The 26,717-nt window shown below is 50.6% G+C and overlaps 1 protein-coding gene across 2 annotated transcripts in view; it reads left to right on the top strand.

Annotated features, from left to right (window-relative positions):
- The window catches only part of LOC136333232 (granulocyte-macrophage colony-stimulating factor receptor subunit alpha-like), a 46,793-nt gene that overhangs the window by 4,467 nt on the left and 15,609 nt on the right, over nt 1-26,717 (top strand). For both annotated transcript variants that reach the window (XM_066272087.1, XM_066272088.1), the window contains exons 2-5: nt 3,059-3,154; nt 6,145-6,293; nt 26,212-26,338; nt 26,462-26,591. In XM_066272087.1, the coding sequence (XP_066128184.1) occupies nt 3,079-3,154; nt 6,145-6,293; nt 26,212-26,338; nt 26,462-26,591 (482 nt within the window). In that variant the 5' untranslated portion in view covers nt 3,059-3,078. The remainder of the gene's footprint in view (nt 1-3,058; nt 3,155-6,144; nt 6,294-26,211; nt 26,339-26,461; nt 26,592-26,717) is intronic.

Below are 26,717 nucleotides of genomic sequence, written 5' to 3' on the forward strand. Positions count from 1 at the left end.
GTTTCGAAATGGTTTGCTGAGCTGAATTCAGCCTTTCTGCCATCTCCGATGTTGTCAGAAAGGGATCTTGCTCCAACACGGTCTTAACAACATCGTCATCATCGATCAAAGATGGTCGCCCCAGAATGTGGCTTATCAGAAAGGTCCAAATCACCTGTTTCGGGCCTGACCTGTGGTGGCGCAGTGGGATAAAGCGTCGACCCGGAACACTGAGGTCGCCGGTTCGAAACCTTGGGCTTGCCTGGTCAAGGCACATATGGGAGTTGATGCTTCCTGCTCCTCCCCCTTCTCTCTCTCTCTCTGTCTCTCTCTCTCACTCCTCTCTCTCTAAAAAAAAAATCAATAAATAAAATATTTAAAAAAATAAATAAATAAATAAAATAAACGTTTCCAAATCACCTGTTTCGAATTTTTCGAACCATCTTTTCTGCATGTCCTATCAGAAACTGTACCTTCACCAAACACTTTCAAGAAATTTCTACATGCTTCTGGAGCATTTCTTCCTTGTTGAAATTCGCATACAATTCAGTGGCGTCAATGAACTTGATCCGTAGCCGTGGGTACACTGTATCGCTTCACACGTAAGACGAACGTGAAGCAACTTTGTTTTAGCTCATTTGCTACGTCAGTATGTATACATTAAGTGATACAAATAGAGAGGCACACATGCGCCAAATAAACATGTGCTTACGTGTCGACACTTGTTGTGATAGAAGCGGACATAGCCCTGGCCGGTTGGCTCAGCGGTAGAGCGTCGGCCTAGCGTGCGGAGGACCCGGGTTCGATTCCCGGCCAGGGCACACAGAAGAAGCGCCCATTTGCTTCTCCACCCCTCCGCCGCGCTTTCCTCTCTGTCTCTCTCTTCCCCTCCCGCAGCCAAGGCTCCATTGGAGCAAAGATGGCCCGGGCGCTGGGGATGGCTCTGTGGCCTCTGCCTCAGGCGCTAGAGTGGCTCTGGTCGCAACATGGCGACGCCCAGGATGGGCAGAGCATCGCCCCCTGGTGGGCAGAGCATCGCCCCTGGTGGGCAGAGCATCACCCCCTGGTGGGCAGAGCATCGCCCCTGGTGGGCAGAGCATCACCCCCTGGTGGGCAGAGCATCGCCCCTGGTGGGCATGCCGGGTGGATCCCGGTCGGGCGCATGCGGGAGTCTGTCTGACTGTCTCTCCCTGTCTCCAGCTTCAGAAAAAAAAAAAAAAAACGGACAGAACTTTCCGGTAGACCATATATATATATATATATATATATATATATATATATATATATATATTTGCATGAAGTCAAGTGAGCCAGAGGTAATGGAAGCCGGTATGTCTGTTTGTCTCTGAGCTTTAATTTGCAGGTGCCAGGCACACCTGAGAGAATAGACCGGGAAAATATCTTTCCTCTCCACGGCCTCTTGCCTGGGTCTCCCCGATCATGGAAGACTGCTCACTCATTGATGGGACACAGGGCAGAAAGGACAGGTGTTCCTGTCCCCCCATCCCAGGTTAGGAGACATATTACTGTCTCATCCCATGAGGTTGGCAACTGTGTCCCTACAAGAACACACAGAGGCTCAGTGTCCTGAGTCTGTGAACCCTGACTGGCTGGTGGCTTCCTGGTGGCTGCGGGTTCTTTCCACAGTGGCATCTCATCTCATTTTCAGCCTCTGGTGACATTGGTCCAGCCCACAAAGTGCCCATCTCTGCACATCCAGCTCTTGCTCATCCATACCGTTGCTGCGAGAAAAAAAAAAAATTGGAGCCCTGGCCGGTTGGCTCAGTGGTAGAGCGTCGGCCTGGCGTGCAGAAGTCCTGGGTTCGATTCCCGGCCAGGGCACACAGGAGAAGCGCCCATCTGCTTCTCCACCCCTCCCCCTCTCCTTCCTCTCTGTCTCTCTCTTCCCCTCCTGCAGCCGAGGCTCCATTGGAGCAAAGATGGCCCGGGCGCTGGGGATGGCTCCTTGGCCTCTGCCCCAGGCGCTAGAGTGGCTCTGGTCACAACAGAGCGACGCCCCGTAGGGGCAGAGCATCGCCCCCTGGTGGGCAGAGCGTTGCCCCCTGGAGAGAGTGCCGGGTGGATCCCGGTCGGGCGCATGCGGGAATCTGACTGTCTCTCCCCGTTTCCAGCTTCAGAAAAATACAAAAAACAAACAAACAAAAAAAAAAAAATCGGTTGGAAGGAACAAAGTTGCCTCACACCACAAAGTGGCTGCTGTGCGCCTGCATCCTCGTCACACGTCACTTCTTCTATTCGCTGTGGCCTCACCCCTTCCACCCCTCGCAGCCACCTTGCATGAGAGGATCGGTTCAGTCTTGGGGGTTCTTAGTGGGTGGGTGGATGGGTGGGGACAAAGGGGGACCAGTGGTGGCCAGCAATGGAGGGTTAGGGGACAGACACACAGAACAGGAGCCTCCAAAACACACGCCTTCAGTCGCAGTTGGGTGAACGTCCCCACCGTAGATGTGCATTGCATTTCTCGATGCCTTGAAGGGACTTTCAGGTGGCATTTAAAGGCGACTTCGGCCCTGGCTGGTTGGCTCAGCAGTAGAGCGTCAGCCTGGTGTGCGGGGGACCCGGGTTCGAATCCCGGCCAGGGCACACAGGAGAAGCGCCCATTTGCTTCTCCACCCCCACCCCCTCCTTCCTCTCTGTCTCTCTCTTCCCCTCCCACAGCCAAGGCTCCATTGGAGCAAAGATGGCCCGGGTGCTGGGGATGGCTCCTTGGCCGCTGCCCCAGGCGCTAGAGTGGCTCTGGTCACAACAGAGCGATGCCCCGGAGGGGCAGAGCGTCGCCCCCTGGTGGGCGTGCCGGGTGGATCCTGGTCGGGCGCATGCGGGAGTCTGTCTGACTGCCTCCCCGTTTCCAGCTTCAGAAAAATACAAAAAATAAAAAATAAAAAAATAAGGCGACCTCATTTCACCAGGCGACCCAGGGAGAGGTGGCTGGTAACCTTGGGAGCCCCGAGGGGGGACCCGCCCACGGGTTCTTTAATGACACGTGTGGGGTGTGCTGAGACGCGCGGGGGCTCCGCCCTCTGACCTGTGACCGGGTGTCTCCTGTTTGGACGCGCAGGTCCCTCTGTGGAGCTGGGCATGGCGCGCGTACTGGGTCTGGCCAGCCTCCTGCTGCTCCTGAGCCCGGTGGCGTGCTGCGCGGACTCACCGCCAGGTAGGTATGACCGTGGGCTCCGTGGCGTGGGCGGGGGGACTCTGCCGTGTCCCTGACACTGGAAAGGAACAAGGTTCCCCGGCCTGGTGGGCCTTCCTGTGCCAATCAGACTCCAGAGGCGCATGCGTCTGTCCTCCGGAAGAAACCCAAGGTCTCACGACGGAAGGTGGGTTTGCGCCTCGGAGCCAGGACCCCGCGGAAACAGGGGTTCACGTCTCTGCTGCGTCTCACGGGCGCTCCGATAACCCCGCCCACGCGTGGGCCGAGCCCTCGGACAAACGGACGTCCATTCGAAAAGGACAGAGAGAGAGAAACTTTGCAAAAAAAGGAGAGAAAAAGGCTGGGAAGTGGGAGTCTCTTCCCAAATTTTCCACGAGGAGAATTTCATGTCTTTTTTTCTTTTCTGAGCATTTTTTATATATATATAATTTTATTTTTTTAATGGGGTGACATCAATAAATCAAGATACATATATTCAAAGAAAACATGTCCCAGGTTATCTTGTCATTCAATTCTGTTGCATACCCATCACCCAAAGAGAGATTGTCCTCCGTCACCTTCTATCTAGTTTTCTTTGTGCCCCCCCCTCCGTAACCACCACACTCTTATCCATGTCTCTTAGTCTCACTTTTATGTCCCACCTACGTATGGAACAATGCAGTTCCTGGTTTTTTCTGATTTACTTATTTCACTCCGTATAATGTTATCAAGATCCCACCATTTTGCTGTAAATGTTCCGATGTCATCATTTCTTATAGCTGAGTAGTATTCCATAGTGTATATGTGCCACATCTTCTTTATCCAGTCATCTATTGATGGGCTTTTTTGGTTGTTTCCATGTCCTGGCCACTGTGAACAATGCTGCAATGAACACGGGGCTGCATGTGTCTTTACGTATCAATGTTTCTGAGTTTTGGGGGTATATTCCCAGTAGAGGGATTGCTGGGTCATAAGGTAGTTCTATTTTCAGGGGTTTTTTTATTTGCTGTTGAGTTTCTTTATTTAGGTTTTAATTTTATTTTTGCATGGCAGTTGGCATGCCAGGTTATTCTTGTCTTTGCTCCGGGTGATGAGACAGGGATACACTCTACAAAGTGACTGTCCCCTCCCCACCCCGAGATTCCAGGGTGCCCCCTGTGTCCCCGCCCAGAGGTTCTCACCACTGTTCGACCACAGAAAGGCTGTCGCAGTCCACGCCGCCCCGTGTCCTCCTCCACGCCGCACCCCAGCTCAGAGTGGACGATGTCCCCTCCCCCCCCAGACCCCGTCCTGAATGCCTGGACGGGGACCCTGTCCCGTGACAGGAAACGGGGTTGGGGGTGAAGACAGGTACACACTCCCCGTGTATCCTCGGTCCAGGGGCCGTGACACGCCGTGTTGCGGGGACTGCGAACACTGCATTCTGTTACATATGTACCTGGCCGCCTCGCACACGTGGAAGTGGCTGGGAACATAGATCCTAAAGGTTCTCATCGCAAGAAAAAAAATTCTGCGGCTCTGTAAAAGGAAGGATGTCACCAGCCTCACTGTAGTGGCCATTCGACCACACAAGTGGTCCTAGAAGAGGTCTGTCTATCTATCTAGATATAGATATAGATGATATGGATATAGATATATAGATATACATATAGGTAGATTAGATATAGATTAGATATAGATCTAGATATAGAGCAGGGGTCCCCAAACTATGGCCCGCAGGCCACATGCGGCCCCCTGAGGCCATTTATCCGGCCCCCGCCACACTTCCGGAAGGGGCACCTCTTTCATTGGTGGTCAGTGAGAGGAGCATAGTTCCCATTGAAATACTGGTCCGTTTGTTGATTTAAATTTACTTGTTCTTTATTTTAAATATTGTATTTGTTCCCATTTTGTGTTTTTTTTTTTTAGTTTAAAATAAGATATGTGAAGTGTGCATAGAGATTTGTTTATAGTTTTTTTTATAATCTGGCCCTCCAACAGTCTGAGGGGCAGTGAACTGACCCCCTGTGTAAAAAGTTTGGGGACCCCTGATATAGAGTATAGGTATAGATATAGATATATAGATATATATACATATAGATAGATTAGATATAGATATAGATATAAAGTATAGCTATATGGATATAGGTATAGACTATACATATATAGATATAGGTATAGATATAGATATATAGTTTATAGATATATGTACATATAGATAGATTAGATATAGATAGATATAGATATAGGTCTAGATATATAGATATATATCAATAGATAGATATACATATAGATATAGATATATAGATATATATACATATAGCTAGATTAGATATAGATATAGATAGAGTATAGATATATAGATATAGGTATAGATAGATAGATAGATAGATAGGTATAGATATAAGTATAGATATATAGTTATATACACATATCATCTCATTATGTAGGGCACCTGAACCTAATATACAACCTCCTATCTCCATTATATCTCAATAAAAAATAAAAAAAAACGTTAAAAGGAAGTCAGGATGTGGATGAAGCTATCCATCCCCACTGGTAGGCAGGATAAAAATCATCCCACATCCCCTCCAAAGGGGGGGAAATACACCCCCATGTCTGCCTCTGTGTTCTCACCAGCAACGCACCCAGGGTGCCAAGGACTCCACATCCTCCTCTCAAACAATCAGTTTTCAGTTTTCCTCAAAAATGATCGTCATTATCGCCAGGCGGTGTGGGGCCTCACGCCGCCGGTCCCCCTGTGAGTCTCCCGGGTGACGGACCATGTGGAGGGGACCCTCGCAGGTGCTTATAATTAAAGCCCAAGGGGCTCCTCACTTTTCTAACGCGGTTCGTTTTGTCTTCAAGCACACGTGGGCTCCTCCGTAAAGGAGCAACACACAGAAATGGGGGCACCCCCCCAACCCCGTGGTGTGCCCAACACGCCTGCCCTCCCGCTGTGACCGTGCCGGCCGGCGGACAGGGACGTGGTGTTCTTGCTCCCACTAAGCGTTCCGCTTTTGCTTTTCAAGTTACAACCCCGGAAAACGCCTCTCCCGTGACAAACATGACGGTCCACCCGAGGAAAAAGATGTTCAGTTGGAATTACCAGAGAAACGTGACTGAGCACAGGTGCCAGCTGGACACGCCGCCCAACTCCACCACCAGGCAGAGCCCCCGGGTGAGTGTCGGGGTGCGAGGGTCAGGCCCGGTGGCTCTGCGTCCCTTGTGAATCCTTGAATTTCTCGGGAAAACGCCTCTTGACGTCTCTTCCCTGAGGCACCGTTCCCAACGCCCGTTGTGCTCGCTGGAGAGGAGAAATCATTCCCTGTATCTCCTGGCGTTCTGTGGCAGGGGTCTGCAAATTAACCTGACCAGAGAGAGACTCACAGGAGAGAGAGAGAGAGAGAGAGAGAGAGAGAGTCAGGGAGAGAGAGAGAGGGAGACAGAGAGAAGGGAGAGAGAGAGAAAGTCAGGGAGAGAGAGAGAGAGGGAGGCAGGGAGAGAGAGAGACAGAGAGAGTCAGGGAGAGAGAGGGAGAAAGAGAGTCAGGGAGAATGAGAGAGAGAGAGAGAGGGAAAGAGAGAGAGTCAGGGAGAGAGAGAGGGGGGGAGGCAGGGAGAGAGAGAAAGAGGGAAAGAGAGAGAGAGAGAAAGAGGAAAAGAGAGAGAAAGTCAGAGAGAGAGAGTCAGGGGGAGAGAGAGAGAGAGAAAGAGGGAAAGAGAGGGAGAGTCAGGGAGAGAGAGAGAGGGAGGCAGGGAGAGAGAGGGGGAGAGACAGAGAGTCAGGGAGAGAGAGAAAGAGGGAAAGAGAGAGAGAGTCAGGGGGAGAGAGAGAGCAAGAGAGAGTCAGAGAGTCAGGGAGAGATAGAGAAAGAGGGAAAGAGAGAGAGAGAAAGAGGGAAAGAGAGAGAGAGTCAGGGAGAGTGAGAGAGAGTCAGGGAGAGAGAGAGGGAGAGAGACAGAGAGTCAGGGAGGGAGAGAGAAAGAGGGAAAGAGAGAGAGAGTCAGGGAGAGAGAGAGAGAGGGAGGCAGGGAGAGAGAGAGTCAGAGAGAGAGAGTCAATGAGAGAGAGAGGGAGACAGAGAGAGAAGGGAGAGAGAGAAAGTCAGGGAGAGAGAGAGGGAGGCAGGGAGAGAGAGACAGAGAGAGTCAGGGAGAGAGAGGGAGAGAGAGAGTCAAGGAGAATGAGAGAGAGAGAGACAGGGAGAGAGAGTCAGGGAGAGAGAGAGAAGGAGAGAGAGGGAGAGAGAGAGTCAGAGAGTCAGGGAAAGAGAGAGAGAGAAAGAGGGAAAGAGAGAGAGTGAGGGAGAGAGAGAGGGAGGCAGGGAGAGAGAGAGTGAGGGAGAGAGAGAGAGAGGGAGAGAGACAGAGAGTCAGGGAGAGAGAGAGAAAGAGGGAAAGAGAGAGAGAGTCAGGGAGAGAGAGAGAGAAGGAGAGAGAGGGAGAGAGAGAGTCAGGGAGAGAGAGAGTCAAGGAAAAAGAGAGAGAGGGAGAGAGAGAGAAAGGCAGGGAGAGAGAGAGACAGGGAAAGAGAGAGAGACAGAGAGAGGCAGGGAGAGAGAGAGACAGGGAAAGAGAGAGAAAGTTAAGGAGAGAGAGAGGGAGAGAGAGAGAGAGAGAGAGAAGCATCAACTCACTGTTCCACTTGGCTGTTCCGTTTAGTCCTACGTTCACAGCTTACTTCTCCCACGAGCCCCGATCGGGGGTTGAGCCCACGGCCTCGGGGTGCGGGGACAATGCTTTTATCCACTGAGCCACCCAGCCAGGGCGATACCTTTGGCCTCCTGGTTGGACACGAGTCAGATCCGGAACCCCCTGGGAGGTTTTATAGATAGCACCGCGTCGTTTTCACAAGAACACGTGACTCCACCTACCTTATTTCACGGGTACGGCTTCCTGTCAGTGTTCACGGTTTTTAGGTATTTTTTTTAGCTTCTTGTTTCTGTTGAGCTCAGCATTTTTTTTTTCCCTCCCCATCTTCTCTCTGTGTGGCTGTGGGTGTACCAAAGCCACGCGTCTTAGAATCTCTGCGTCCAGCCCGAGACTCAGATAAATGTGACGTATTTGGGGAGAGGAGGGCAGGCAAAATTCTCGCGTTCAAGTTCACTGAAGTGCTGTTTGGTCTGTCTTTCTCGGGCACAAAATGTGTTCGTTCCTGAACACGGTATTTTTTTTTTTTTTCACCTGTTGAGATGACTGTTTTGTTTTGTTTTGTTTTTTAAATCTTCATTGGCCTCACTGATGTCTTAACTGTTGATCCATTTCTGTGTAGCATGTCTCCTTCCAAAGACAATCTCTGGACAGTCTTATATTTGAAGAACGGTTCAAATACAAGTTCAGCTCGCGAGTAGGACACATTGGGTTTGACTTTTTTGTTGTTGTTGCTTTTGTGATAGAGACAGAGAGAAGGACTGATAGGGACAGAAGACAGACAGGAAGGGAGAGAGATGAGAAGCATTAATTCGTCGTTGCGGCTCCTTAGTTGTTCATTGATTGCTTTCTCATATGTGCCTTGACTGTGGGGCTACAGCAGAGTGAGTGACCCCTTGCTCAAGCCAGCGACCTTGGGTCCAAGCTGGTGAGCTTTCTCAAACCAGATGAGCCCGCACTCAAGCCGGCGACCTCGGGGTCTCGAACCTGGGTCCTCCGCATCCCAGTCCGACGTTCTGTCCACTGCACCACCGCCTGGTCAGGCTAGGGTGTTTTTTAATTGTTGATTTTACAGAAAAAGAGATCGATATGTTGTCCGGCTTAGTCATGCGTTCATTGGTATGTGTCCTGACCGGGGATCGAACCCGCAACCTTGGTGCATCGGGACAACCTTCTCACCCACTGAGCTACCCGACCAGGGTCTCTATGTCATTTTATTTAAGGGACATGAGGCTCTTTGGATTTTGGTATCTACTGGACATCCTGAGACCACGTCCCTTAGTTACTCAGTGTCACGTGTGTTTCCTCGTGGGGTGTTTCCCTCCGTGGGTCGGACACACACACAACGCACATGAATGGCACGAATGGCACAGAGATTTCTCTCAGTTTTGAAGCAATGTGAACACGTGGGATTACTTTAGTCACTGGGTTCCCACTGGACCCCACACGCCAGATGCTGGCCTCCACACCCCCCAGCCCCTCCCCTACCCGGGTGGCCCCTGTCTTTGTTCTGGGAGACTTCCATCCACAGTGGGACATGTTGCGTGAGGCTTCTTGGGCTGGGGGCAGATAAAAAGGTGTGGATGCAGAGGTAATGGCCACGGGACATTTTGAATGCGTGCTGACCTGCGCAATCATTGAGTTGCACGGTTTTTAAAGAGGTTAAAAGGATGAACGTCACACGCTTTGTGTATTTAATCACGATGAAAAAAATAGTAAACAATTTTGTAAAAGGCTAAAAGCACAAAACAAAATATAAATGCAGATATAAGTAGATAGAAGATAGATAGATAGATAGATAATAGATAGTAGATAGATAAATAGATGATAGATTGATAGATAAATAGATTAACAGATAGATGATAGATACATGACTGATAGATACATGATAGATAGATAAATAGATTAATAGATAGATGATAGATACATGATAGATAGATAGATAGATAGATGATAGATAATATATAGATGATAGATGGATAGATTAATAGAAAGATAGATGATAGATACATGATAGATGATAGATTGATAAATAGATTAATAGATAGATAATAGATACATGACTGACAGATACATTATAGATAGATAAATAGATTAATAGATAGATGATAGATACATGACTGATAGATATGTTATAGATAGATAAATAGATTAATAGATAGGTGATAGATACATGACTAATAGCTACATGATAGATTGATAGATTAATAGATAGATAGGTAGATGATAGACTGATAGATAGATAGGTGATCGATAGATAGATAGATGATAGATAGATAGATAAATAGATTAATAGAAAGATAGATGATAGATAGATAGATAGATTGATTGATAGATAAGTAGATAAATAAGTTGATAAATAGATGTACAGATAATAGATAGTAGATAGATAGGTAGATAGATAGATTAATAGATAAATGATAGATTGATAGATAAATAGATTAATAAATAGATACATGACTGATAGCTACATGATAGATTAATAGATAGATAGGTAGATGATAGATTGATAGATAGATGAGAGATAGATATATAGGTGATAGATAGATACAGATATCTGTATGTATCTATACATAAAATCTCCTGCCAACACAACAAACAGCTTTATGATAAAATAAGGGTGTGATGTTTTCTGCTAAGGACGCGGTGAGACAAAGAATCTCATCTTTCTTTTTTAACTTATTGCCTTCAAGTGTACGACCCGATATCACACCACGTAGGTGTTTGACGAGGTCAGGAGGCTACGCCCAGCGCCCACACTTTACTTGTCCTCCTCCCAAAGAAAAACGTGAAACTGGCCCCTCTTCCGGACAGGGAGGAAATGACATCTTAAATCAGCAGTGCACTTGCGCAGAGCAGACCAGGGGAGGGAGGCCGGGCCCAGGCTCCGTGCTCAGTTTGCAAAGGGGATTGGGGCGGGGGGAGGTGGTGGCCAGGCCAGAACACATTCCTGGGATGCAAAGCTGGCCCTGGGGTACTCATTTTTTTATTCAATTTAATGCAGTGACATTGATCAATCAGGGTACATATGTTGAGAGAAAACATCTCCAGATTATTTTGATATTTGATTGTGCTGTAAAACCCTCCCCCAAAGTCAAATTGTCTTCTGTCACCTTCTATCTGGTTTTCTTTGTGCCCCTCCCCTCCCCCAATCCCCTCTCTCCTTCCTCCCCCCATCCCTGCTCCCCCACCCCCCCACCCCCATTGCCACCACATTCTTGTTCATGTCTCCGAGTCTCATTTTTATGTCCCATCTATGTATGGATTCATATAGTTCTTAGTTTTTTCTGATTTACTTATTTCACTCCGTATAATGTTATCAAGGTCCATCCATGTTATAATGAGATCAAAGAAGAAATTTTAAAAAATTCCTAGAAACGAATGACAATGAGCATACAACAACTCATTTTTTTTTTCCTTTGTACTTTTCTGAAGCTGGAAACGGGGAGGCAGTCAGACAGACTCCCGCATGCGCCCGACCGGGATCCACCCCGCACGCCCACCAGGGGGTGATGCTCTGCCCACCAGGGGCGTTGCTCTGTTGAGACCAGAGCCATTCTAGCGCCTGAGGCAGAGACCAGGGAGCCATTCTCAGTGCCCGGGCCAACTTTGCTCCAATGGAGCCTTGACTGCGGGAGGGGAAGAGAGAAACAGAGAGGAAGGAGAGGGGAGGGGTGGAGAAGCAGATGGGCGCTTCTCCTGTGTGCCCTGGCCAGGAATCAAACCCGGGACTCCTGCACGACAGGCCAATGCTCTACCACTGAGCCAACCGGCCAGGGCCCGGGGCCCTCATTTTTTTAAGGAGATCAGCCCGCACTGTTTTCCCCCTAAAACTCCGCAGCCCTTGCCATCGCTGCTGAGCCTGATTATTATGTAAATCAGGCTGGTTTCAGGAATTCTCTGTCATCTGATAAATCAGGGGTCAGAACCTATGGCTCATGAGCCAGATGTGGCTCTTTTGATGGCTGCCTCTGGCTCGCAGACAAATCTTTAATAAAAAAATAATAAGGTTAAAAATATAAAACATTCTCCTGTATTACAATCCATTCATCTCCTACCGCTCATGTTCATGGTTGCGGGTGGCTGGAGCCAATCACAGCTGTCCTCCGGGACAACACCACATTTTTATTGTATAATGCGTCACGTTCACGGGTCATTGTATGGCTCTCACGGAATGACGTTTTAAAATATGTGGTGTTCATGGCTCTCTCAGCCAAAAAGGTTCCCGACTCCTGTGATAAGTTGTTTTCTTTCTCTAGGAAGCAGCTGCCTCTCCGTTTTCCTGTTTTCGGCCCTGGCCGGTTGGCTCAGCGGTAGAGCGTCGGCCTGGCATGCAGGGGACCCGGGTTCAATTCCCGGCCAGGGCACACAGGAGAAGCGCCCATCTGCTTCTCCACCCCTCCCCCCCCTCCTTCCTCTCTGTCTCTCTCTTCCCCTCTCGCAGCCAAGGCTCCATTGGAGCAAAGATGGCCCGGGCGCTGGGGATGGCTCCTTAGCCTCTGCCCCAGGCGCTAGAGTGGCTCTGGTCGTGGCAGAGTGACAGCCGGGAGGGGCAGAGCGTCGCCCCCTGGTGGGCGTGCTGGGTGGATCCCGGTGGGGCGCATGCGGGAGTCTGTCTGACTGTCTCTCCCTGTTTCGAGCTTCAGAAAAATACAAAAAAAAAAAAAAAACTTTTGTTTTCTTTCGTTTTACGATTTTCAAGCGAATGTTCAGTTTGCTTTTTCTTTTCTTTCCTTTCCTTTCCTTTCCTTTCCTTTCCTTTCCTTTTCTTTTCCATTTTCATTCTGGAGCAAATCTTTCCCCACAATCAGAACTTTCCCCAGAAACCCAATAGACTGTGTTCTGTTTCTATCTCTACCAAAAGAAAAAAAAACAAAAATCTCCCACTCTGATTCCTGGAGCTATATATGTTTTGGCCTATTTCTAAGATTTAAAGGACAACACTCCAGCGTGTGGGAATCTCTCATTGTCTTCTGTAAAAAAATATATAATGAAAAAAAATCTCCTTGCCACCAAGAAATATCCCCCTCCCGAGCAAACGTGCAAAAGAAAGTACACAGACTTAATTCCAAGTGAGTATGATGAAACTTGTGGAGACAGACAAAGGTCACTGTACAGCCAGTATCCACGGCCACCATCACAGCCACCTGCCCCATGCAGGTTCACATTGGATTCGGACAGTCAGTAATGAAATAACGAAGTGAAAAACTGGTGGGCCATCCTCTTTAATCCTAGCTTGCACCCGGCGGGCAAGTAAAAACACACACTGGGCTCCAAAACCCACTCACATTCAGTGCTCACAAAGCTACTGACTTGTCCGAGTTTCCTAGAATCAAAGGTTTCTACCTCACCAGCCTTATTCACCTCTGTTCCCCATCTCCTTCCTTCTCTCTGCACAAATTGGCATCTCACTCAGCACTCCACCATCTTGGCTGCTTCTCCTGGCCTCCTCTACGTGGCCTTTTTCTGCTCTCCTCTCTAATGCTAATAATCTCCAGAACTGAGAGAGCGAGCTGCCCCACTTTATAGTATAGAAATCAAAACCTTTAATCCAATATACAATATACAAAATAAGGAAGTCTCTGATACAAAGTCACTTATCTGAGGCATGATGGGATTGCACCACCCCACATCAAAAAGGGTGCAAAAGGCTTAGTCCTAAAACCAAGCCCCAGGCTACAAGGATCCTGCCTGCCCACAGCCCGCCCCCAACACACATTAATATCACCCGGGCGACCGGCTTCCGCGTGGGCAGCGCCAACTTTAACAAAGTGAGCATAATAATATTTTATCTGCCCAACACTCACCCACACAGGAGCCAGCAGAGGCCGGCAAAGAAAAGTGTTCTTTCAGGCGGTGTTGCTGGGCTTCATAGGAAGAAGAGAAGCAGCGGCTAGGTTGGGAGTTTAGATACTCTTTTTAAGAAGCAGAGGATACATTGTGGCAATGTCGATCCCGGCTGGGGAGCTCAGTTGGTTACAGTTTCCTCCTGGAAAGAATAAGGTTGCAGGTTCAATCTCCAGTCAGGGCACATAGAAGAAGAAACCAATGAATGTGTGAGTCAGTGGAACAAGCAATCATTGTTTCTCTCTTTCTCTCTCTCTCTCTGTCTCCCTCTCTCTCTCTCTCTCTCTGTCTCTGTCTCTCTGTCTCCCTCTCTCTCTCTCTCTCTCTACCTCTCTGTCTCCCTCTCTTTCTCTCTTTCTCTCTGTCTCTCTCTTTCTCTGTCTCCCTCTCTCTCTCTCTCTCTCTGTCTCTCTGTCTCCCTCTCTGTCTCTCTCTCTTTCTCTGTCTCTAAAATCGATTAATGAACGCAATTTTTAAAATTGTGACAATGTCCCAAGACCAAGGAAAGGTGTATTTGGTTTCCAAGGTAACCGTGTCAGAAAAACAATAGGAAGGAGAAACAGTGACTTGATAGGGGTCACCTGTGGAGGTCCCTCTTGTTACTGAGCTCCCATGGACGTTAGAGTCATAAATCCCCCTCCCCCAGACCCCGGGATTCATGGCGGCTCACCTCGCCCAAAGGTTTCTACTTCTAGTGACATAAACCAAGCCCCCCCCCCCCGGGGAAGGTTTCTTTCCACCCATGTCCATGGCTTTCCAGCTCGAAATGATCTTCATGCCAACGGGACATCATTTGAGAGGATGCTCTGCCCCCTGCCGTGGGCAAAGGAGGGTCCCGGCTGGGCCCCTGGTGGAGGCGGTGAATCTGGCGTGGTGGTGGAGACGTGGGCAGCGCAGTAGAGGTGGGGACCTCATGTGACTGGTCGGGGGGGTGCATGGGACATTTTTTTACTCCCGTTTGGTGCCATGTTGGAAGTGGGGACAGAGATGAAGGAAGTTTTCCATTGTTCATCAACACCAGCCCTTTGATAAAAAGTGTGTGTTGAGCTTTCTGTGTTGTCACCGAGGAATTCGATGTGAATCCAGAGAGTCACCAGAGGCCGTGGTGGGGCTTCCTGTCTGTGGCTTTCCCCCTCCCCCTCCCCCGCGGGGCTGGGCTGCTTCCTGAGCCGGACACCGCGAACTGTGGGGCAGAGCGATGTCGTTACACGCGGTCTGGATGCCGTCCGCCTCTGTGTCTGCCTCTGTGTCTGTCTCACACGCCAGCCAGCACATTCCGGGCTCCGCGGGCGTCTGGCTGAGAGATTACGAGGCTAAACGGAAACCTCACCTTTTATGTGTGCCTGTGTGTGTTTGTGTGCGTGTGTGTATGTGATATGTGTGTGTGTATGTGATGTGTTTGCATGTGTGTATGTGATGTATGTGTATATGTGATGTGTGTGCATGTGTGTATATGTGATGTGTGTGCATGTATGTGTATGTGATGTGTGTGCATGTGTGTATGTGATGTGTGTGCATGTGTTTATATGTGATGTCTGTGAGTATATATCTGATGTGTGTATGTGATGTGTGTGCATGTGTGTATATGTGATGTCTGTGCATGTGTGTAGGTGAAGTGTGTGCATGTGTGTATATGTGATGTCTGTGCATGTGTATGTGATGTGTGTGCATGTGTGTATGTGATGTGTGTGCATGTGTGTATATGTGATGCCTGTGCGTGTGTATGTGATGTGTGTATGTGATGTGTGCATATATGTGATGTGTGTATGTGATGTATGTGTATATGTGATGTGTGTTTAGTGTGTATGTGATGTGTGTTTATGTGACATGTGTGCATGTATGTGTATGTGATGTGTGTGCATGTGTGTATGTGATGTATGTGTATATGTGATGTGTGTTTAGTGTGTATGTGATGTGTGTATATGTGATGTGTGTTTAGTGTGTATGTGATGTGTGTATATGTGATGTGTGTTTAGTGTGTATGTGATGTGCATGTGTGTATGTGATATGTGTGTGCATGTGCGTGTATATGTGATGTGTGTATGTGATGTGTGTATATGTGATGTGTGTGCATGTGTGTATATGTGATGTGTGTTTAGTGTGTATGTGATGTGTGTGCATGTGTGTGTATATATGTGATGTGTGTGCATGTGTGTGTATATATGTGATGTGTGTGCATGTGTGTATGTGATGTATGTGTATATGTGATGTGTGTTTAGTGTGTATGTGATGGGTGTGTATATGTGTAGTGTGTTTAGTGTGTATGTGATGTGTGTATATGTGATGTGTGTGCATGTGTGTATATGTGATGTGTGTATGTGATGTGTGCATGTGTGTATATGTGATGTGTGTGCATGTGTGTATATGTGATGTGTGTGCATGTGTGTATGTGATGTGCATGTGTGTATGTGATATGTGTGTGCATGTGCGTGTATATGTGATGTGTGTATGTGATGTGTGTATGTGTGTATGTGTTGTATGTGTAGTGTGTTTAGTGTGTATGTGATGTGTGTGTATGTGATGTGTGTGCATGTGTGTATGTGATGTGTGTGTATATGTGACGTGTGTGCATGTGTATATGTGATGTATGTTTGTGTGTATGTGATGTGCGTGTGATGTGTGTCCGTGTGTGTGTCCGTGTGTGTGTGATGTGTGTGTGATGTGTGTCCGTGTGTGATGTGTGTCCGTGTGTGTGTGTCCGTGTGTGTCCATGAGTGTGTGTGTGATGTGTGTCCGTGTGTGTGTGTGATGTGTGTCCGTGTGTGTGTCTGTGTGTGATGTGTGTCCGTGTGTGTGTGTGTGATGTGTGTCCATGTGTGTGTATATGTGATGTGGATGTATGTGTATATGTGATGTGTGTCTGTGTGTGATGTGTGTCTGTGTGTGATGTGTGTGTGTGATGTGTGTCCGTGTGTGTGTGATGTGTGTCCGTGTGTGTGTATATGTGATGTGTGTCTGTGTGTGAAGTGTGTCCGTGTGTGTGTGTGATGTGTGTCCGTGTGTGTGTGTCCGTGTGTGTGTGTCTGTGTGTGATGTGTGTCCGTGTGTGTGTGTGATGTGTGTCCGTGTGTGTGTGTCCGTGTGCGTGTGATGTGTGTCCGTGTATGTGTATGTGTGTCCGTGTGTCCGTGTGTGTGTGTCCGTGTGTGTGTGTCCGTGTGTGTGTGTGTGATGTGTGTCCGTGTGTGTGTGTCCGTGTGTGTGTGTGATGTGTGTCCGTGTGTGTGTGTCCGTGTGTGTCCGTGTGTCTGTGTGTCCGTGTGTGTGTGTCCGTGTGTGTGTGTGTCCGTGTGTGTGTGTGTGTCCGTGTGTGTGTGTCCGTGTGTGTGTGTGTCCGTGTGTGTGTGTCCGTGTGTGTGTGTGTGTCCGTGTGTGTGTGTGATGTGTGTCCGTGTGTGTGTCCGTGTGCGTGTGTGTGTGATGTGTGTCCGTGTATGTGTATGTGTGTCCGTGTGTGTGTCCGTGTGTCCGTGTGTGTGTGTGTGATGTGTGTCCCTGTGTGTGTGTCCGTGTGTGTGTCCGTGTGTGTGTGTCCGTGTGTGTGTGTCCGTGTGTCTGTGTGTCCGTGTGTGTGTGTGTGTCCGTGTCCGTGTGTGTGTCCGTGTGTGATGTGTGTCCGTGTGTGTGTGTCCGTGTGTGTGTGTCCGTGTGTGTGTGTGTCCGTGTGTGTGTGTCCGTGTGTGTGTGTGTCCGTGTGTGTGTGATGTGTGTTTGTGTGTGTGTGTGATGTGTGTGATGTGTGTCCGTGTGTGTGTGTCCGTGTGTGTGTCCGTGTGTGTGTGTGATGTGTGTGTGACGTGTGTTCGTGTGTGTATGTGTGTCCGTGTGTGTTTCTGTGTGTGCTGTGTCCGTGTGTGTGTGTCTGTGTGTGATGTGTGTCCGTGTGTGTGTGATGTGTGTCCGTGTGTGTGTGTCCGTGTGCGTGTGTGTGTGATGTGGATGTATGTGTATATGTGATGTGTGTCTGTGTGTGATGTGTGTCTGTGTGTGATGTGTGTCCGTGTGTGTGTGTGATGTGTGTCCGTGTGTGTGTGTGTCCGTGTGTGTGTATGATGTGTGTCCGTGTGTGTGTGTCTGTGTGCGTGTGTGTGTGATGTGTGTCCGTGTATGTGTGTGTCCGTGTGTGTGTGTGATGTGTGTGATGTGTGTCCGTGTGTGTGTGTCCGTGTGTGTGTCCTTGTGTCCGTGTGTGTGTTCGTGTGTGTGTGTCCGTGTGTGTGTGTGTGATGTGTGTCCGTGTGTGTGTGTCCGTGTGTGTGTCCGTGTGTGTGTGTCCGTGTGTGTGTGTCCGTGTGTCTGTGTGTCCGTGTGTGTGTCCGTGTGTGTGTGTCCGTGTGTGTGTGATGTGTGTGTGTCCGTGTGTGTGTGTGATGTGTGTCCGTGTGTGTGTGTGTGTCCGTGTGTGTGTGTCCGTGTGTGTGTGTGATGTGTGTGTGTCCGTGTGTGTGTGTGTCCGTGTGTGTGTGTGATGTGTGTCCGTGTGTGTGTGTGATGTGTGTGTGTCCGTGTGTGTGTGTCCGTGTGTGTGTGTGTGATGTGTGTCCGTGTGTGTGTGTCCGTGTGTGTGTCCGTGTGTGTGTGTCCGTGTGTGTGTGTCCGTGTGTCTGTGTGTCCGTGTGTGTGTCCGTGTGTGTGTGTGTCCGTGTGTGTGTGATGTGTGTGTGTCCGTGTGTGTGTGTGATGTGTGTCCGTGTGTGTGTGTGTCCGTGTGTGTGTGTGTCCGTGTGTGTGTGTGATGTGTGTGTGTCCGTGTGTGTGTGTGTGTGATGTGTGTCCGTGTGTGTGTGTGATGTGTGTGTGTCCGTGTGTGTGTGTCCGTGTGTGTGTGTGTGATGTGTGTCCGTGTGTGTGTGTGTCCGTGTGTGTGTGTGATGTGTGTGTGTCCGTGTGTGTGTGTGTCCGTGTGTGTGTGATGTGTGTCCGTGTGTGTGTGTGATGTGTGTGTGTCCGTGTGTGTGTCCGTGTGTGTGTGTGTGATGTGTGTCCGTGTGTGTGTGTCCGTGTGTGTGTCCGTGTGTGTGTGTCCGTGTGTGTGTGTCCGTGTGTCTGTGTGTCCGTGTGTGTGTCCGTGTGTGTGTGTGTCCGTGTGTGTGTGATGTGTGTGTGTCCGTGTGTGTGTGTGATGTGTGTCCGTGTGTGTGTGTGTGTCCGTGTGTGTGTGTGTCCGTGTGTGTGTGTGATGTGTGTGTGTCCGTGTGTGTGTGTGTCCGTGTGTGTGTGTGATGTGTGTCCGTGTGTGTGTGTGTCCGTGTGTGTGTATGATGTGTGTCCGTGTGTGTGTGTCTGTGTGCGTGTGTGTGTGATGTGTGTCCGTGTATGTGTGTGTCCGTGTGTGTGTGTGATGTGTGTGATGTGTGTCCGTGTGTGTGTGTCCGTGTGTGTGTCCTTGTGTCCGTGTGTGTGTTCGTGTGTGTGTGTCCGTGTGTGTGTGTGTGATGTGTGTCCGTGTGTGTGTGTCCGTGTGTGTGTCCGTGTGTGTGTGTCCGTGTGTGTGTGTCCGTGTGTCTGTGTGTCCGTGTGTGTGTCCGTGTGTGTGTGTGTCCGTGTGTGTGTGATGTGTGTGTGTCCGTGTGTGTGTGTGATGTGTGTCCGTGTGTGTGTGTGTCCGTGTGTGTGTGTGATGTGTGTGTGTCCGTGTGTGTGTGTGTCCGTGTGTGTGTGTGATGTGTGTCCGTGTGTGTGTGTGATGTGTGTGTGTCCGTGTGTGTGTGTCCGTGTGTGTGTGTGTGATGTGTGTCCGTGTGTGTGTGTCCGTGTGTGTGTCCGTGTGTGTGTGTCCGTGTGTGTGTGTCCGTGTGTGTGTGTGTCCGTGTGTGTGTCCGTGTGTGTGTGTGTCCGTGTGTGTGTGATGTGTGTGTGTCCGTGTGTGTGTGTGATGTGTGTCCGTGTGTGTGTGTGTCCGTGTGTGTGTGTGTCCGTGTGTGTGTGTGATGTGTGTGTGTCCGTGTGTGTGTGTGTGATGTGTGTCCGTGTGTGTGTGTGATGTGTGTGTGTCCGTGTGTGTGTGTCCGTGTGTGTGTGTGTGTGTGATGTGTGTCCGTGTGTGTGTGTGTCCGTGTGTGTGTGTGATGTGTGTGTGTCCGTGTGTGTGTGTGTCCGTGTGTGTGTGTGATGTGTGTCCGTGTGTGTGTGTGATGTGTGTGTGTCCGTGTGTGTGTGTCCGTGTGTGTGTGTGTGATGTGTGTCCGTGTGTGTGTGTCCGTGTGTGTGTCCGTGTGTGTGTGTCCGTGTGTGTGTGTCCGTGTGTCTGTGTGTCCGTGTGTGTGTCCGTGTGTGTGTGTGTCCGTGTGTGTGTGATGTGTGTGTCCGTGTGTGTGTGTGATGTGTGTCCGTGTGTGTGTGTGTGTCCGTGTGTGTGTGTGTCCGTGTGTGTGTGTGATGTGTGTGTGTCCGTGTGTGTGTGTGTCCGTGTGTGTGTGTGATGTGTGTCCGTGTGTGTGTGTGATGTGTGTGTGTCCGTGTGTGTGTGTCCGTGTGTGTGTGTGTGATGTGTGTCCGTGTGTGTGTGTCCGTGTGTGTGTCCGTGTGTGTGTGTCCGTGTGTGTGTGTCCGTGTGTCTGTGTGTCCGTGTGTGTGTCCGTGTGTGTGTGTGTCCGTGTGTGTGTGATGTGTGTGTGTCCGTGTGTGTGTGTGATGTGTGTCCGTGTGTGTGTGTGTCCGTGTGTGTGTGTGTCCGTGTGTGTGTGTGATGTGTGTGTGTCCGTGTGTGTGTGTGTGATGTGTGTCCGTGTGTGTGTGTGATGTGTGTGTGTCCGTGTGTGTGTGTCCGTGTGTGTGTGTGTGTGTGATGTGTGTCCGTGTGTGTGTGTGTCCGTGTGTGTGTGTGATGTGTGTGTGTCCGTGTGTGTGTGTGTCCGTGTGTGTGTGTGATGTGTGTCCGTGTGTGTGTGTGATGTGTGTGTGTCCGTGTGTGTGTGTCCGTGTGTGTGTGTGTGATGTGTGTCCGTGTGTGTGTGTCCGTGTGTGTGTCCGTGTGTGTGTGTCCGTGTGTGTGTGTCCGTGTGTCTGTGTGTCCGTGTGTGTGTCCGTGTGTGTGTGTGTCCGTGTGTGTGTGTCCGTGTGTGTGTCCGTGTGTGTGTGTCCGTGTGTGTGTGTCCGTGTGTCTGTGTGTCCGTGTGTGTGTCCGTGTGTGTGTGTGTCCGTGTGTGTGTGATGTGTGTGTCCGTGTGTGTGTGTGATGTGTGTCCGTGTGTGTGTGTGTGTCCGTGTGTGTGTGTGTCCGTGTGTGTGTGTGATGTGTGTGTGTCCGTGTGTGTGTGTGTCCGTGTGTGTGTGTGATGTGTGTCCGTGTGTGTGTGTGATGTGTGTGTGTCCGTGTGTGTGTGTCCGTGTGTGTGTGTGATGTGTGTCCGTGTGTGTGTGTCCGTGTGTGTGTCCGTGTGTGTGTGTCCGTGTGTGTGTGTCCGTGTGTCTGTGTGTCCGTGTGTGTGTCCGTGTGTGTGTGTGTCCGTGTGTGTGTGATGTGTGTGTCCGTGTGTGTGTGTGATGTGTGTCCGTGTGTGTGTGTGTCCGTGTGTGTGTGTGTCCGTGTGTGTGTGTGATGTGTGTGTGTCCGTGTGTGTGTGTGTCCGTGTGTGTGTGATGTGTGTCCGTGTGTGTGTGTGATGTGTGTGTGTCCGTGTGTGTGTGTGATGTGTGTCCTTGTGTGTGTGTGATGTGTGTGTGTCCGTGTGTGTGTGTCCGTGTGTGTGTGTGTCCGTGTGTGTGTGTGATGTGTGTCCGTGTGTGTGTGTGTGTCCGTGTGTGTGTGATGTGTATCCTTGTGTGTGTGTGATGTGTGTGTGTCCGTGTGTGTGTGTGTCCGTGTGTGTGTGTGATGTGTGTCCGTGTGTGTGTGTGATGTGTGTGTGTCCGTGTGTGTGTGTGTCCGTGTGTGTGTGTGATGTGTGTCCTTGTGTGTGTGTGATGTGTGTGTGTCCGTGTGTGTGTGTGTCCGTGTGTGTGTGTGATGTGTGTCCTTGTGTGTGTGTGATGTGTGTGTGTCCGTGTGTGTGTGTGTCCGTGTGTGTGTGTGATGTGTGTCCTTGTGTGTGTGTGATGTGTGTGTGTCCGTGTGTGTGTGTGTCCGTGTGTGTGTGTGATGTGTGTCCTTGTGTGTGTGTGATGTGTGTGTGTCCGTGTGTGTGTGTGTCCGTGTGTGTGTGTGATGTGTGTCCGTGTGTGTGTGTGTCCGTGTGTGTGTATGATGTGTGTCCGTGTGTGTGTGTCTGTGTGCGTGTGTGTGTGATGTGTGTCCGTGTATGTGTGTGTCCGTGTGTGTGTGTGATGTGTGTGATGTGTGTCCGTGTGTGTGTGTCCGTGTGTGTGTCCTTGTGTCCGTGTGTGTGTTCGTGTGTGTGTGTCCGTGTGTGTGTGTGTGATGTGTGTCCGTGTGTGTGTGTCCGTGTGTGTGTCCGTGTGTGTGTGTCCGTGTGTGTGTGTCCGTGTGTCTGTGTGTCCGTGTGTGTGTCCGTGTGTGTGTGTGTCCGTGTGTGTGTGATGTGTGTGTGTCCGTGTGTGTGTGTGATGTGTGTCCGTGTGTGTGTGTGTCCGTGTGTGTGTGTGATGTGTGTGTGTCCGTGTGTGTGTGTGTCCGTGTGTGTGTGTGATGTGTGTCCGTGTGTGTGTGTGATGCGTGTGTGTCCGTGTGTGTGTGTCCGTGTGTGTGTGTGTGATGTGTGTCCGTGTGTGTGTGTCCGTGTGTGTGTCCGTGTGTGTGTGTCCGTGTGTGTGTGTCCGTGTGTGTGTGTGTCCGTGTGTGTGTCCGTGTGTGTGTGTGTCCGTGTGTGTGTGATGTGTGTGTGTCCGTGTGTGTGTGTGATGTGTGTCCGTGTGTGTGTGTGTCCGTGTGTGTGTGTGTCCGTGTGTGTGTGTGATGTGTGTGTGTCCGTGTGTGTGTGTGTGATGTGTGTCCGTGTGTGTGTGTGATGTGTGTGTGTCCGTGTGTGTGTGTCCGTGTGTGTGTGTGTGTGTGATGTGTGTCCGTGTGTGTGTGTGTCCGTGTGTGTGTGTGATGTGTGTGTGTCCGTGTGTGTGTGTGTCCGTGTGTGTGTGTGATGTGTGTCCGTGTGTGTGTGTGATGTGTGTCCGTGTGTGTGTGTCCGTGTGTGTGTGTGTGATGTGTGTCCGTGTGTGTGTGTCCGTGTGTGTGTCCGTGTGTGTGTGTCCGTGTGTGTGTGTCCGTGTGTCTGTGTGTCCGTGTGTGTGTCCGTGTGTGTGTGTGTCCGTGTGTGTGTGATGTGTGTGTCCGTGTGTGTGTGTGATGTGTGTCCGTGTGTGTGTGTGTGTCCGTGTGTGTGTGTGTCCGTGTGTGTGTGTGATGTGTGTGTGTCCGTGTGTGTGTGTGTCCGTGTGTGTGTGTGATGTGTGTCCGTGTGTGTGTGTGATGTGTGTGTGTCCGTGTGTGTGTGTCCGTGTGTGTGTGTGTGATGTGTGTCCGTGTGTGTGTGTCCGTGTGTGTGTCCGTGTGTGTGTGTCCGTGTGTGTGTGTCCGTGTGTCTGTGTGTCCGTGTGTGTGTCCGTGTGTGTGTGTGTCCGTGTGTGTGTGATGTGTGTGTGTCCGTGTGTGTGTGTGATGTGTGTCCGTGTGTGTGTGTGTCCGTGTGTGTGTGTGTCCGTGTGTGTGTGTGATGTGTGTGTGTCCGTGTGTGTGTGTGTGATGTGTGTCCGTGTGTGTGTGTGATGTGTGTGTGTCCGTGTGTGTGTGTCCGTGTGTGTGTGTGTGTGTGATGTGTGTCCGTGTGTGTGTGTGTCCGTGTGTGTGTGTGATGTGTGTGTGTCCGTGTGTGTGTGTGTCCGTGTGTGTGTGTGATGTGTGTCCGTGTGTGTGTGTGATGTGTGTGTGTCCGTGTGTGTGTGTCCGTGTGTGTGTGTGTGATGTGTGTCCGTGTGTGTGTGTCCGTGTGTGTGTCCGTGTGTGTGTGTCCGTGTGTGTGTGTCCGTGTGTCTGTGTGTCCGTGTGTGTGTCCGTGTGTGTGTGTGTCCGTGTGTGTGTGTCCGTGTGTGTGTCCGTGTGTGTGTGTCCGTGTGTGTGTGTCCGTGTGTCTGTGTGTCCGTGTGTGTGTCCGTGTGTGTGTGTGTCCGTGTGTGTGTGATGTGTGTGTCCGTGTGTGTGTGTGATGTGTGTCCGTGTGTGTGTGTGTGTCCGTGTGTGTGTGTGTCCGTGTGTGTGTGTGATGTGTGTGTGTCCGTGTGTGTGTGTGTCCGTGTGTGTGTGTGATGTGTGTCCGTGTGTGTGTGTGATGTGTGTGTGTCCGTGTGTGTGTGTCCGTGTGTGTGTGTGATGTGTGTCCGTGTGTGTGTGTCCGTGTGTGTGTCCGTGTGTGTGTGTCCGTGTGTGTGTGTCCGTGTGTCTGTGTGTCCGTGTGTGTGTCCGTGTGTGTGTGTGTCCGTGTGTGTGTGATGTGTGTGTCCGTGTGTGTGTGTGATGTGTGTCCGTGTGTGTGTGTGTCCGTGTGTGTGTGTGTCCGTGTGTGTGTGTGATGTGTGTGTGTCCGTGTGTGTGTGTGTCCGTGTGTGTGTGATGTGTGTCCGTGTGTGTGTGTGATGTGTGTGTGTCCGTGTGTGTGTGTGATGTGTGTCCTTGTGTGTGTGTGATGTGTGTGTGTCCGTGTGTGTGTGTCCGTGTGTGTGTGTGTCCGTGTGTGTGTGTGATGTGTGTCCGTGTGTGTGTGTGTGTCCGTGTGTGTGTGATGTGTATCCTTGTGTGTGTGTGATGTGTGTGTGTCCGTGTGTGTGTGTGTCCGTGTGTGTGTGTGATGTGTGTCCGTGTGTGTGTGTGATGTGTGTGTGTCCGTGTGTGTGTGTGTCCGTGTGTGTGTGTGATGTGTGTCCTTGTGTGTGTGTGATGTGTGTGTGTCCGTGTGTGTGTGTGTCCGTGTGTGTGTGTGATGTGTGTCCTTGTGTGTGTGTGATGTGTGTGTGTCCGTGTGTGTGTGTGTCCGTGTGTGTGTGTGATGTGTGTCCTTGTGTGTGTGTGATGTGTGTGTGTCCGTGTGTGTGTGTGTCCGTGTGTGTGTGTGATGTGTGTCCTTGTGTGTGTGTGATGTGTGTGTGTCCGTGTGTGTGTGTGTCCGTGTGTGTGTGTGATGTGTGTCCTTGTGTGTGTGTGATGTGTGTGTGTCCGTGTGTGTGTGTGTCCGTGTGTGTGTGTGATGTGTGTCCGTGTGTGTGTGTGATGTGTGTGTGTCCGTGTGTGTGTGTGTCCGTGTGTGTGTGTGATGTGTGTCCTTGTGTGTGTGTGATGTGTGTGTGTCCGTGTGTGTGTGTGTCCGTGTGTGTGTGTGATGTGTGTCCTTGTGTGTGTGTGATGTGTGTGTGTCCGTGTGTGTGTGTGTCCGTGTGTGTGTGTGATGTGTGTGATGTGTGTCCGTGTGTGTGTCCTTGTGTCCGTGTGTGTGTCCGTGTGTGTGTGTCCGTGTGTGTGTGTGTGATGTGTGTCCGTGTGTGTGTGTCCGTGTGTGTGTCCGTGTGTGTGTGTCCGTGTGTGTGTGTCCGTGTGTCTGTGTGTCCGTGTGTGTGTCCGTGTGTGTGTGTGTCGGTGTGTGTGTGATGTGTGTGTGTCCGTGTGTGTGTGTGTCCGTGTGTGTGTGTGTCCGTGTGTGTGTGATGTGTGTGTGTCCGTGTGTGTGTGTGTGTCCGTGTGTGTGTGTGTCCGTGTGTCTGTGTGTGTGTGTGCACATGGAGACAGCCCAGAGCATTTAGGTCCTGGAGATGAATGTGCCACCGTTCTTGCCGCTTTTACGACAGAGGGCAGGGTAGGGGACCGACGGCGTGTTGGTCTGTCTGCTACTTTCTGGTTGCCTTTAACTCATAATAAGCTTCAAAGAGGCCAAACGGACCTCTTTGGGGTGACATAGTCTAATCCAGGGGTCGGGAACCTTTGTGGCTGAGAGAGCCACGAACGCCACATATTTTAAAGTGTCATTCCGTGAGAGCCGTACAACGACCCGTGGACGTGACGCATCATCCAATAAAAATGTGGTGTTGTCCCGGAGGACAGCTGGGATTGGCTCCAGCCACCCGCAACCATGAACATGAGCGGTCGGAGATGAACGGATTGTAATCCATGAGAATGTTTTCTATTTTTAACCTTATTATTTTTTTATGAAAGATTTGTCTGCGAGCCAGAGGCAGCCATCCAAAGAGCCACATCTGGCTCGCGAGCCATAGGTCCCCAACCCCTGCTCTAACCTGCTGCAGTAGGAGGCAGGTGTCTTAATCGTCTGATTTAGCCAGATTCTCTGCCAAATGGGGCTTAGAATTGGCTCAGAGGAGCTCAAAGAAAGTTTGACCAAGGGGGGCGGGTCCTTGGAAAATTACCAGGAGGAACTGGGTTAGCTACTTAGAGGGAAGAAATAAAAAACACAACCTTTTCAGTGTGGTGCTGGGGTCCTGCAAATTAAGCTGACAGAAGGCAGATGAGCAGGGGGAACCGTGTGGAGTTGTAAAGCGATGTGACAGAGGCCCCATGTGTGCACAAGAGTCTCCCCTAGAAAACCAGTGTGCCAGGGACAGGCAGGACGCCTCAGGCCCCCGTCACAGGACAGAACTGGGTCCCGGGGGGAGGGACGGGGCTCAAAGCCCCGGCTGTGTGTTTGTTCCTGACCGTGTGTCTTCCAGGTCCGAGGAGACCACACCTACTTCTGTCACTTCCCAAACGCCGTGCTGCACAGAGGGGCCACCTTCACCGTCCACGTCACCGCGGAGGGCCACCCGTATCGGTCCGTGCTGGACTTCCGGAACCCAGGTGACGGCGCCTTCGCTGGATGGAATTCCCGGCTTTCCCGCCGTGTGACCGGCACACAGACAGACCGGCGCTGGGGCAGGGGGGGTGCCCTCAGGAAGGATCCCCAATTGTCTCCCCCACCAGGCAAGGAAGGTTCCGGAGCCGTCAACTTCTCCTGCCGCATTCACCACGTGCGCCTCATGACCTGTTCCTGGACGCCGGGCCCGGCCGCCCCCACGGACGTCCAGTACCGGCTCTACCGCTGGAGCTCCATGTAAGCTGGGTGCCCTGCCTGGGGACCCGAACGTCAACGGGCTAAGGACGCCTCTGACCGGTCCCGCACCTCAAGGGGGGACGTAGCATCAGCTATATGCTATCTGCACCGCTGGACACGTCTATC

This window comes from Saccopteryx bilineata, chromosome 4, assembly GCF_036850765.1.
Source record: "Saccopteryx bilineata isolate mSacBil1 chromosome 4, mSacBil1_pri_phased_curated, whole genome shotgun sequence".
Lineage (NCBI taxonomy): Eukaryota > Metazoa > Chordata > Mammalia > Chiroptera > Emballonuridae > Saccopteryx > Saccopteryx bilineata.